Source organism: Rhipicephalus microplus, chromosome 1, assembly GCF_043290135.1.
Source record: "Rhipicephalus microplus isolate Deutch F79 chromosome 1, USDA_Rmic, whole genome shotgun sequence".
Classification (NCBI taxonomy): Eukaryota; Metazoa; Arthropoda; class Arachnida; order Ixodida; family Ixodidae; genus Rhipicephalus; species Rhipicephalus microplus.
In genome coordinates this window covers 271,064,700-271,078,034 of record NC_134700.1, presented here as the reverse complement: position 1 = coordinate 271,078,034, position 13,335 = coordinate 271,064,700, and the positions used below count along the sequence as shown (strand labels likewise).

Sequence of the window (13,335 nt, the reverse complement as noted above, 5' to 3'; positions counted from 1 at the left end):
CACTCATCAGGCGCATGCCTTTGATAGTTCAGGCCAAGCGTCAACTGCATTGATGGTAGAGGTGCCACGGTCCTTTGAGACGGCTGCGTTAAGACTGGGTGATAAGGACGAAGCGTAAGCTCCACTGCTATAACAGACGCGCCTTTGTTCTTAGAACCGACAGCGCTTGGCCCGAGTGGGAGGGTGGAGGTGGTTTTGGACGTGCTTAGCGAAGGGACGAGGTTTTGGAGGCGTTGGTGCAGTGCCGGCGATGGGACCAGCGTAATGGATGCAGCTGCTTCTAGGTGTGAGATGTCATATATAGCCATTTTATTCAGTATTGATAGCTTCCTTCTAATCAAAGGGCAGTCCTTCAAAGAGCAATCATGTGGCCTATTGTAATTTGAGCTCCCCAGAATCGTGGCCAGACACGTGTCCTTATTGTGGGTTGTTTTAAAATGAGAGCGCACAACTTAGACGCAAACAAAATGACAGGTTCCTGTGTTTCTGTTCGAGTCTAAGTAGTGCGCTCTCATTTAAAAACAATCATGTATCACCAACTCGCCCAATCAAGCCTATTGACTTATTGTGGGGCCTAGTGCATCGGGAACAGACACTAGAGGTCGTGCACACAGCACTTACGTGACCTAACTTCGTGTACTTCCAGCACTGAAGTGGTTTCGGTACAAAAGGGTGAACTTGGTGTCGGAAGTGGCCCACATTTACGTGTGATGGGAGGGATTCGCCCTCAAACGTAATTCTTACGCATCATGATGTTCCGATACAACATATACTTGCAATAATGGTATCTTCTGAAGCCGGCTTGATCAAGACTAGTAGGTCCGTGTTGATAATGGTTTCGTCAAAATCTTGTATTACCCCAGTGCTCACTTCTTTTCCCAACAGTATATGAGAGTGGACTTCCATCCCGTTAAGTTCCGTAACTTCACGCAATCTGTCTAGCGCACTCACATGATTGACGTCAATTACTAGGATGTGCTTGCAGTTATTCCCTCTGACTTCGTTTACTTCGTTCGGCACCAGTGCCTCTGGCTGCACAGACGCGGCTTGCCGGTTGAGGCGCCTCATGTTGTCACTGGTGAGAAGTGGCATGAAGAGGATGGTTAGTACCTCGATATTCTGCAAAAATTGCATGGTGAAATCACTCGAATTCGGTGACATGCTCAGAAATCACATCTTTCCCTTGCGGCTCCTCGCAGGCTCGAAGATGTTAGTGTATGGTGTCATCACTGTCTCTCTCAGTTGTAGCGCTTCTTGGAAGCAACATCCGTGGGCACAGTCTTGCGTGGAGCAGTCTTGCGTGGGGCTGCACCGTCATCCCACACCAGCAAGAGACCACGCCCTTGGCAGGCGAATTGAAAATTGTTCACAAAAGACCACGGAACTCAAACATTCTGAAATCTGCCACACTGGAACTTCCTCAGTAATAGGGCAGTTGCCTACGCCGGTGCTCATGCGTATACCACACAGCTTTCAGAAACGTGAGAGACCAAGTTCGTGCCTTTAGCCGTGAACTCGGTAAGGCATTCAGCTTCCCGAGGAAATCTATCTCGCTTTACCAAATTCTTCCGTGCGCGAAACTCGGCCATCGATGCCCTTGCCTTGTCGACGCCAAACCTATGGGTAGGGTGCCAGACACCCATCGTCGTAGACCAACATGTCGTGGGTTTGACTGCTGGGTAATCCAAATTGTGAAAATTATTCTTCTTGCTTGTCTTCGTCTTCTGTTAGTGCATTTTACCGACGTCATTTCTGTGAAGGAATTGACGTTAGTGAAGCCTGCATGGACCCAGACATAAAACACAGACGTGTCAGAAATTTCGTGCAAAACACAACATGTGAGGTTTGGATGTTAAATGGCTGTGGTTATAGTTTTACGGGCTGTGAGGACTTCGTAAATGTTGGCATAGAAAAGAGGGTGCGGTTGAAGATCTCTGATAATTTGACGTGTGGTGGGCAGACTGGCGCCAACTGTATCGTTTCGCATAACTGCATTGTTCTGTCTAAACACAGTACGGTGAAACCACCAGCAGGTAGGCAACATGGGAAAAATAATAGGTGCTTTGCAGTCAAAATGCGTGGGTGTGTTTCTTTTACTTTGTACGGCTGCGAATTACTGCAAATTAAAAGGAAAAAATATCCCTGCCATCAGTTCTCTCAATTATTTTAATTAAAAGCTGCCATTATAACTACTAGGGATTCTCCTGTTTCTTGCATCCCTCTGGGGAGCTTCTCCCAAAACTGCTACTAGCGGAAATTCTAGGGCTGTATTCGGTCCTATATTAGGGATAGGAAGGGGAAGCAGGGCTAAGGAAGTGAGACTGACCATCTTGACACTCCGCGCTGGAAAATTAGCTCTAAGGCTAGAGGAAATGAGTTCAATATTTATCCATAATATAATAATCATGCTATCCTCACTGCGTCCACCGACAGAAATTCCTGGGGCCTACCTGATGCAGAGTCTATCTTTATTTTCACTTCGCCAGTGTTCTGAATGACACTTCACCTAAGTTGTCGCCACGATTGGCCGTTAACAATAAATGATAAAGGAACGCTACCGGGCTAAAAAAAATCGCTGATACATGTATCTAGCCGCCAGTTTTACCTCTAGCAGTAGGAAGCTGTAGAGTTACTCTATATGCTACTTCTAGGTAGCACTATTGCACGCAGGTCCGCTTAGCAACCACAGCTCAGCGACCAACTTGCACCGTTTTCGCAGGTGACATGCTCCAGCCAGTCTCCGATCTACATTCCAGTCATGTAGCCTCCCGGCTATGAACTTGATTAGCGATGGCTAGTGTCAATACAGTTTGCTGCAGCCACTGCGTTAGGGGTATACAAAAATTGGCCCGAGTATAAGCTTCCCCGCGATGCATGGATGCTAGCAGCGTTTGGAAGACAGACGCGCAACTATCCTATATACATAAGGGTAGCCTAGACTGTAACTCTAGAAAGCTCTGATGCAGCCCTCCCACCTGATGGTCTGCAATCGTTTTGCAAATTTCAGAGTCACCGGCACAGTTGAAGTCGGCCGCGGCCGGGTCCCCTCCTCTCCCTCGAAGCGCTGGCAGCGATCGGCTTAACACCCGGACTGGCCCCCGCCCACCCCATAACCACCGAGTGGCCTGCCAGGGCTGCCCCAGTGACACGGCACCTACTGCTGGCTTGTGTGCGCGCACCCGCCATCTGTGTGTGCCTAGCAAACCCTGCTGCTGCTGTTCTGCTGCTGCTGCTGCGCGACAGACCTGACGCGCAAAAAAATAAGGCAACAATGCCGGCACGGCATATCACTGACGAAGTCAGCCAGGCTCCCCATCCCACGCCTACTTTAGAATCTCGAACTTTATACCCTCCGCGAAGAAAACGGAGCATTTTCAACTTTTTTTTGTTTCAGTCTCAAAATTTTTGCGAACGCATTACGTATGACGAATACAGATTTCCGCGAATGGAAATTAGAATACCTATAGGAAGCGAGGTTACTTTATTACCGTTTTTCAAAATTTCAACTTCGTAACGTAATACGGTTAAAGGTGTAAAGTGACATCTGCACTTTTTTTTTCTACGACGAAATTTGAGTCGGTAATGTGTTCGCGAAACTTGGGGTCGTTCCTGAGTATAGCTTTTTGAAAGGGCGCGCTGCTATAAACGAGGGAGATTCGAGAACCGCGTTCCCCTTCCTCCTTATTCAATGTATGCGGCATACTTCTCCTAAAAAAGAGACGTGTCAATTCTTCCATCATATGCAATCCTGTGAGCTATTGTCAGTGAGAAATGAATGCGAGTGGGATCCGTTCGGTCGAAGGAGTGTTGGTGAGTGGACTTAGTTCTTCAACTTCAGCTAGTCTTCTATATCATTCGGACCTCAGAGCGGGCCTCCGAGGAAATTGAGCTATCGGAGTTGCAGTCTTGATGCTTTCGTTACTACTTTCTTTTTTATATACTTGCTCAATAAACGAACGTGGCCCAGCTACGATCGAAACTCTGACATTTCGTTGTGCTCCGTGACATGACCCGCAATCGAGTCAACAAAACGTCGCCTGCAAACGTGTGTTTGATGCTACTGCATGCTGCGCTCATCGTATATAAGACTTGCCGGCGTGACTAATGCTGGTGATTAACTGCTACGCAACAGTCGACACTCACAGCGACAGCAAAAGAAAGGCTTATAGGCCCCCAAGGAGTATGTGACCATAAATATTGCGAGAATGCGGCTGTCTCTGCGCTATCCAGAAACCTGCCACGTCGCCATGGGGACCCGCAACTGCAATCTTATTTACCCCTTATATGATCAGCAGTCCGGCCGTATACTCGGACGGAATGCGACACCCTGTGGTTTCTTTCTTACTTCACTACGAAGAGATCTCGCGTGAAGATCTTCGCTGCGTTTTATGTGCGTTGCAGTGGCGATATTGGGGGGGACCTTTTATAGTCCAACTGTGCGCCGTGATTAAACCATTCATTCGGAATGCGTGTGTACCTGATTGGCGTCCTTAAGAGTCCTTAATCTCACCAAGGAAACCCATCTGTGGTCATCACTGGTGCTTTTCAATGCGGGGCCCCTAAGCAACAGTCTGTGCTTGGTGTTATGAACATGACTGGCGTCTTGTCTTTTATTGGCAAGTATTTTGCAGTTTGTCGTAAAGAAGGGGTAAAACAACATTTAAGTGGTACATTATGATGGCTAACGGAAGGAGTGCGCTACGGTTGCATAGAAATTTAATGTATGTTTAAGCATGCGTGAAACCTATAATATTGGGCGTGAGCGAAAGAAGCTGCTTGATACGTGAAAATATAGTTGCTTCTTTCTATGAGGACAATAAACACAAACTGCCGGCCCGTTTCTTTGTGCTATACATAGCGCTCATCTAATTAGTAAAGGTATTGAATTGTGTTAGTGCTGTTTATGTTTTCGAGTATGTCACTAGGCGCCTGAACCATTTACCTTGATCAGCGAATACTGGTGATTGCGAGATTGACAAAATGTTTTCTCGTATATTGTTGTTGTCACCTAATTTCCGCACTTTTAGCAAGAAATTCACTCTCTGAAGATTGTTCTGTTTGTGTTGGCATCAAACGTTTATTGGGAACGTGCGGCCAGGCTGCGTCAACGTATTACGACCATTGCAGTGTTAATACCCTCATGGTACGTAGTATACTCCCAATTTCCAAAGTGACTCACGTACATTGGGAAGCTTTTAAAGCGTTCCAAAGATATATGGCGATGTGTATTATGTGGCGAAATCAGATTGGATTCTAATATATTTCGTTATGGTTGTTCTCATCACCTGTGCTTTTAGCAATTACTTATTACAGTGCTAAAAATCATGAACACTGAGGGTATGTTCGTTGTTTTTCGCGAAGTAAACTGCCTGTCGTTAAATTGGTGCCTTGCAAAAGTAGTGTCACAGCTACTGTAAAACGTTACCTGATTGCAAGGTTTCAACTGGATAAATGATATATGACGTCTTATTGTATGCAATTTAATATCAGGCAAATGAGTTTCTTATAGCATTAACTCGAAAGAAAATGCTTCGCCGGAAAGTTAGTTGTTCGAAATCGGTTTGTGATTCTCGGAAGAGTGCAACATTTTGTCACAGTCCTGTAGTGACTGACGTTTCACGAGGTAAATATTTACGTCTGTCTAGCAAGGAGGTGTAATTAGATGCATTTTGTTCAAGGCTTCTGTCTGAAGCTTTCAAGACAGTGCACGGTGCGTCACTCGGCTTCTGTCGCTCTCACAGTTTCCGTCGATAGATGCTTTTAGATTTCTATTACGTGCAAGCCACTCAGTTACTCTGGCAGCTCGCAGGCAAATAACTATATTAAAGCTACCTAAGTGCATCCTTTTGCGAACTCGGGTGTTGGAAGACCCTTTCGTCAAATGAAACGTGCAAGTGGATCTACATGCGTTCCGGCTTGTTTCCGTCGGTAAGTGCAACACGATGACTAGTGATTTTGTTCTGCAACGACCTTTTTTGCTCGTTTACTGACTTATACAGTATTTAAAGTTTTTTACGCAGAATGTCTGTGCACTACAAACTTGTAGTGAGAGATTAGTCTTGGTTAGTTAAGGACAGTTTGTGTTTGTTTGTGTGTTAGGGCGTGCGCGCTTGCGTGGTATGTTCCTACGAACAACAAAGGTTTCTTCGTAAGATTTGCATCGAGAAGAAAAGAAAAAAAAGCAAGAGAAGTAAGTCATGCGTGTGCAACGTTTTAAGCTCATCCACGAAGAACGTGGATGAAGCTTTAGAGAATGTGGGTTGTTTAGAAGGGTGTAATGGGTTTGTAATGAAATCAAGAGGAGAAAGAGGGAAATGTAGAGAGAAAGACATAGGTGGGAGAGCGAGAGAACGTGCACGTTCGCTTTTAACTTGATATTTCGTATTATACTTTCCTAGTGCTTTATCTGCAGCCAAAGGAAGCAGACGCTAATGGTTCACGTTTCCTTAAAACTAAACTATGTTCGCGTTTCTTGCGGTAAGAAAATAAATACTTCTCTGCAACCATTATGATTTTCTTGAAGCCTTTAAAAAAAACATTTGCTATGTACCAGCCTCAGAAAAGCAAGTTTGTGGTTATAGCTAGCGTCTTATGATTCGCCGCCTACTCTACTCACTTTTCTTCCTTTCGCGACAGCAGTAATTATTACCGAGCCTGCTTCTTCTCATTTTTAGTAGAAACACCTAAAAACAAAACTATCTGAAAGACTAGCTAAATATTGTAATGATAAAAAGCGATTATATACATGGATAAAGGAGAGCAAGAAAAGCGAGGACAGTGACTAAGCTTCACGAGGAATGAAGAGCGCTTGCTGTACACTTGCTAAAGGTAGGCGCGCACACGCACACACAGGAAAAGGGGGGTGTCACCCAGTGATAGACCATCACACAAGCCCGTCGTGGTTAAGATGTACGTAATAATGCCTTTGAAGTATTGTAGTTTGATGAGCGATGAGCTCTTGTACGTATTACCAACGGTCGGCCCTTCGGCGACGCTAGTAAGTTAGAAGGCTATAGGTTAGGTTTACTGCTCTTACAACGCATTGCTGCGCCTTCGGCGCGGCAAATACGTTAAAAAGAAACGAGGGTAAAAATATTTAGCAATTAAGAAGAAGAAGAAAAATACAAAGATTATAGCCTTCGCTAACGTAATTGGTTTTCGTTGAGCAGATTAAATTTTTGGCGTTCCCTTCAGGAGTCGCATACATTTTATTGTTTTGAATAACCCATTCAATCATTCTTTTTCAGTCTTGGACTCATGTTGCTCTGTTGTTGATGCGGAAGGATGCTGCTATCACTGTAATTGGTTTCAAAGCTTACGAAACTGCCAAAAGCTGCTCTCTTGAGATTTACGCTTCCAGATTAAAACGTACAGCGTGTCCAAATATTTGTGTAAAAGTCGCAACCTGGCAAATCTCATCTCGCGAGCGCATCTATACAATGGTTACCGAACACACCAAATTTTCCCAACTGTTGTCGCTGTGTTTTTTTTTTTGTTCACTTTTTTTCCTGCGTCATCGGGATGTATACAGAGCCACGGTGACGTCATATAAGTAACAGGCAATCGCCAAAAAGCGAATTGCAGTTTACTTCTACCGAAGATAAGTATGCAGTACTCGCAGTAGGAAAAGAATAAAAATAGGAGGAAAAGATTGCAGGGAGGTTAACCAGCCTATAGGCAGCCGGTTTGCTACCCTTTGCATGGGAGGGGGATGGGGGAGAATAAAGATAGAGAGGAGAGAGGAAAGAAAGATAAACACAGCACATTCGGCAGCACACGCGCGCACACTCAGTCATAGTTCAATCTTGTCTTTCGCGGTGTGTGACATTGCTATTACAGCCGCGTGTTGAAGTCCACAGTAAGTTCTTGTGAAACTATTAAGGCCAGAATTTCAATTTGTTCAACAAAAACCACTATCTCAAAAGCTTCTATTGGGACCTTCGCTGGATTCGCGTCAGAACCATGGTATTGTGAAAGCTGTGATTACAAAATTTGGCACGGACGTGTATTTTGCATAATGCGTTGAAGCCTGAATAGAAATTTGATTTCGTATCCATACAGCGTACACATGAAAGGGTGCAGCCAAAAAGCCATAAATCGGCTTCACTAAGACCCTTACTTGTTGACATTACACAGCTAAACACCGGTGTTTACAAGGCAACGGAATTTAAAATTATAAGCAATTGAAATAGATCAAGCGTAAGCAATCAGTTAATGAAAAAAAAACAATCTAATGACTTACACAAAAGATTTACACAGCAAAGTTATTTCATGCAAATTTTGTACATTGTCATTTATATTAGCTTGAAAATGACGTAAATATGAAATCAGCTTACAGAAGTCCAGTTCTTTTCTAGTATACAACGTTCATCTTGACAATTCATACTTCTTGTTTCTCTCATTACGCCAAGTTTTCTTACCAACACTGAACATCAGGGCAGTACGTTTCTTCAGACTGACTTGTCTGGGGGCATAAACAACAAGAGGGAAGGCAGGGAGGTTAACCAGGCACATGCCCGGTTTGCTACCCAACGCTGGGGGAATGGGAGGGGGCATAAAGATGAGAGAGAGGAAAGAGAAGAGAAAGAGAGAGAGAGAAAAAACAAAAAAAAAGGAGGATTGTCAGTCAATCGGCTGGTGCGCATGCAGTGGTGGCACTACACAAAGGTTAAAGGTGGTCACGTAGGCCTGTAGTCTTCAAAAAGCACAAGACAGCTTTGAATGCTTTTTGAGCCGACTTGTCTGGTTTACTGTTGAATAAGGCAGCTCACTCATCGCGTTACCTCGTTAGGAATTACATCGTTCTGCGTGCCTTGGACAGGGAGAAAAACCTTGCCTTGCGCGTCGCAGGTATTCGACGCGTCCGGCCGCTTTCAGCACGAGTTTGGCACGTACGGCAGCTCAGAGGGCGAGTTCGACTGCCTGGCCGGCGTGGCGGTGAACCGCATCGGCCAGTTCATCGTGTCCGACCGGTACAACCACCGCGTGCAGATCTTCGACCCGTCGGGCCGCTTCCTCAGGGCGTTCGGCTGCGAAGGGCGCACCGACGCTCGCTTCAACTATCCCTGGGGCATCACCACGGACTCGCTGGGATTCATTTACGTGTGCGACAAGGAGAACCACAGGGTCCAAGTGAGTACTGCTTACACAGGTCATCTCTTCAGTTTTGACAATAGAGTTGCTCTTTCGGGGACTGTTTTTTTTGTTTCATGGTAACGATAATTATGAAAAGTGTTTCCTATGCTTCTGTTCTGACGAGGAACAGATTAAAAGAAGGGCGCCCGTCACTTTAAGAACTGCACCATAATCACGGAACAACAGTTTTACAGTGAAAGCTGTTATGAGATCCAAACTCGAGTCACCGCGGTGCCACAGTTGTCCGCCGCTGCCGCCGGTGTCTGTAACCACTATCGCGAAATAAGAAAACAGAAACCTAGCATCAAAGACACAGTGAGACTTGAACTAGGTTCCACTGCGTCCCAGCCTAGTATTCTACCGCTGAGCCCCGCCAGTGCTGGAGACTAGTTCACGAACTTGTTTTAGAGGCTTGATGTCGGAAAAAAATCGCAATAATATGAGTATTAAAGCGTTTTAGAACAGAAAAAGAACACCGAGGCATCACACAATGCGAATGGCGTAACGAGTTGGTCATCCAATGCTCCAATCTATTACAAAAACTTGTTTTTGATCACCTGTTTACTGGGGCGCATACCCTCTTCAGGCATAATTCCTCATCGTCGTCAGCCACTGCACGAACAATTGGCGCAATATTCCTTAAATAAAGTGTTTATTGTATACGATGCTTCTCACAAGAATGACGAAAAATAGCATAGCGAAGGCTGATCTACTACCCAGAATTTATTATTATAATGCCGTAGCGGGTACAAAGCAAGTGTGCTTGCAGCATTTACCCAATGAGTCTTTAAAAAGGGCTCTAAGAGGCCACTTTTCGAGCTTTCGCTGTGACCTTTTTGCGCCTTCCACGCAGGCCTGGCGTTTTTATTATACATGGACCGTCCGAAACATCTCTCGCGTGCGCTAAGAGAAACTGAAATACAAATCAAGTCTAAGAAATGATCCGTCGCAAAATGGTTCACCCACTTGTTAAAGTGACAGGTCTATTGCTGTGGCGAGTCGCTAATAATTATTAAAGTAAGAATAGGAAGAAAAACAAATGAAATGACTTGGTGATGGTCTAAGATTGTGAAAACTGAGATGGCAGGAAACAATTATATTATATTGCAAACTTAAAAATAACTTTGAAAATAAGGTAAAATTACTATTGTGACACAGGAAAAAAAAGGAGAACTTATTTTGGCCTCTCCTGTAAGTAGAATATTCGGCAGGTCTTCGTACTTTGGGAATCGACTTAATGCAAAGTAGGCGTAGGAAAGATGACTGGGTTGTAATTTTTTTAATTGAGCGACACGTTATGAAATAACGCTAAATATATGTAGAGATATTGCACGCACAGGCATATACTGAACAGTTGCAGATGTCTACATAACCAGTTGTTTGCACTTGCGCAACTGTACCAACAGAAACATGAGTATTAGCAACACCAGAAGCAATAAGCCTATATGAAGCGCTGGTGCTCGCGAGGATGGTAGGCCTGGACACTGCTACATAAATCAACTTCAGCGGATGGTACCTAAATACGAATGAGCTTAACCCAACGTCACGGCTGTATTACAGGAGTACATATGTAATGTTTATAAAACTGGATAGCCAGCACTGCAACCAGAATTGGCTTTTCACGAACATTAGGGTCTGTTAGCAAAGTAGTTCCGGGACCTGGCATGGCTCTGTGGTACTGAAATGCCGCGCAGAATGCGGGGGTTTGACTGCTGCTCGGACCCTGACACTTATGATTTGCTTCCGTCGGGTCAACGCTCACGTGTTAAAATTACCCAAGTATGTTTTCGACGTTCCTGGGTAGACACTAAATGTTAATAACCAGTGGCACATACACCCCAGGGTATGTGTCACTGTCTGGCGTCAAGTGTTTGACGACGTACGCGGTGGAATTGGGACATCATTCGTGTTTTGACCAGCGCATCATATTCGTCGAACCATCTTACCCTCCCATACTAATTTTGTTCACGCGAAGTTAAGGGGACCATCATGAGAGCACCCAGACGTAAGTGACTAGATAGACATATAGATGGATATATGTAGATAGACGCCAAAAGTGTTTGCTGTACTCCAAGAAATTTTTCGCATTTAAAACGACACCCATATTTGTGAAAATTATGTGAAGTTGTATGAACCTACGTGAGATTCCTTCCAGGTGGGACTATATTTTTACGGGTGGCGGAAAACAAAAGTTAATGATAGCATGAAGTAGACCTTTTAGACACTAGCACACATGCTCGACTTGGCATCGTCGTCGACATTACGGACCTCCACTCAGACCTGCCTAACTTTTCACTGTTAAACATGAACTGCATTGTACTTGCAGGGCCAGAAGCCGGAACCTAGCTATACAGTCTCGAGAACTTCGCTTAATTCTGTGCTACGTGCACGTCATGCATTTTGGTCCCTACATGCTAGCGGTGAGTTGTGTTCCTTATAACGAGTGCCACTCTGTATGCCCCCATGCAGGTATTCCAATCGGACGGCACATTCGTGGGCAAGTTCGGCTCGCTCGGTTCGCGACCCGGTCACCTGGAGCACCCGCACTACGTGGCCGTGTCGAACACGAACCGCGTGATCGTGAGCGACTCGAACAACCACCGCATCCAGATCTTCGACGTGAACGGGCGCAGCCTCTCCACCTTCGGCTCCGAAGGGTCGGACGAAGGCCAGTTCAAGTTCCCGCGTGGCGTAGCCGTGGACGACCAGGGCTACATCATGGTCGGCGACTCGGGCAACAACCGCATACAGATCTTCCAGCCGGACGGCTCCTTCCTGCGCGCCTTTGGCCAGTGGGGCTCGGGTGACGGCGAGTTCAAGGGACTCGAAGGCATCGCTGTCATGCCCAGCGGCAACATCGTCGTTTGCGACCGCGAGAACCACCGCATACAGGTCTTCTGAGCAAAATGCAGGTGAGCGAGAGAGTTCGTATTAGCCACGGCCGAGTGCAATGACGTGGCACAGAAAGCAGTGCCTTACAGGGCTAATCATACTCCTATGTACCTTTAGCGGAACTCGGTTTCAGCATGAAGGAAGGAGGACATAAACGAGGAAGACAGACAGGAGGATTACTGCGAACACAAGCAATAATAGAATGTGATGCACCAATTCGCCAAACTGCCAATAAGCAGCACTCGCATATAGCGACTGAAGAGACATTATAGATGTTTGAAGTAACAAACGTGTTAGAGTATCGCATTGTTCTGGTAAATGCATTCAGATCTCCTCCCAGGTTAGGGGAAGTGCATGGGAAGCTCACTTAGAAGAATAACGGGGAATAACTGCGCAATATCCGCGCGGCTATTTGCAGTTGTTACAAGGCGCATTGCTTCTGTGTCTTTTTATTTCTTATTCTAGTGTGGTGTGTATTCTGCTCCCTATTTAAGGTTCATTACAAGCTAACCATTGAACCTAGTTCATAAATGTCTACCCACATGTGCGGGAGACGTTCTGGCGTCGGTTTAGACTTAGGTTCTGGGTATCCTCGCTAGTGCACACATATAATGTCAACACTATTTTCCTCGTTTTTTTAGTTACTCTCTCCCTTTTCTTAGTGCAGGGTAACAGACTGTAAGCGCCTTTGAATTTCCGTACCTTACGTCACCCCACCCCCCCTTACCCACAAAAATTTTCTGAGGGTTATTGAGCCAATTGTCCAAACTAAGTTTTTGCACTTGCTTTTCTATCATGCCAACAAGACTGGTGTGGCTGCTTATAACAAAACATTTTACAAAAGAATACTGTCGTACTTAGCTAAGGTTCGTCTTCTTTTCATTGAGCATTGTATGTAGACTTTGTCGTGCATGAAAGTAATATTGTGCATGCGAACTTAATGTTTAACGAATGGTATGTTTCCACGCTGGCCTTGGTATTAGTCTAAATAAGGCCTACATCATTTATTTTGCGAAGTTGAACAGCCTACGAAATGAGATATGACGTGCTGCGCATGCAAGGTGTACGTGGGATCAGTATACTCCATATACAGTGGTATACAAGCGAAAGAAATTTGTGTAGCGCGAGGCGAAAAAACGAACAGAGGAAAGAATAGACTGAGACCCATATGTTTCACCAACAAGCCCACATCGCCACTCTTGTTGGTATACAAGCACCTGCAATCTGCAGACTAGCTGTGCGTGCAAGTTTAATCAAAGCGTGTACTAGTGACTTTCTTTTCATAACCTATGCTTGAATTCTCCGATA

General features: G+C 45.2%; 1 protein-coding gene across 7 annotated transcripts in view; it reads left to right on the top strand.

The window, feature by feature from the left end:
* The window catches only part of LOC119188163 (uncharacterized), a 173,790-nt gene that overhangs the window by 156,526 nt on the left and 3,929 nt on the right, over positions 1-13,335 (top strand). For 4 of the 7 annotated variants that reach the window (XM_075894518.1, XM_075894528.1, XM_037436082.2 and 1 more), the window contains exons 4-5: positions 8,851-9,132; positions 11,605-12,047. In XM_075894518.1, the coding sequence (XP_075750633.1) occupies positions 8,851-9,132; positions 11,605-12,036 (714 nt within the window). In that variant the 3' untranslated portion in view covers positions 12,037-12,047. Of the gene's footprint in view, positions 1-3,007; positions 3,986-8,850; positions 9,133-11,604; positions 12,048-13,335 lie in introns of those variants that run through there. The other 3 variants (XM_075894536.1, XM_075894541.1, XR_012895254.1) reach the window with 2 other exon arrangements.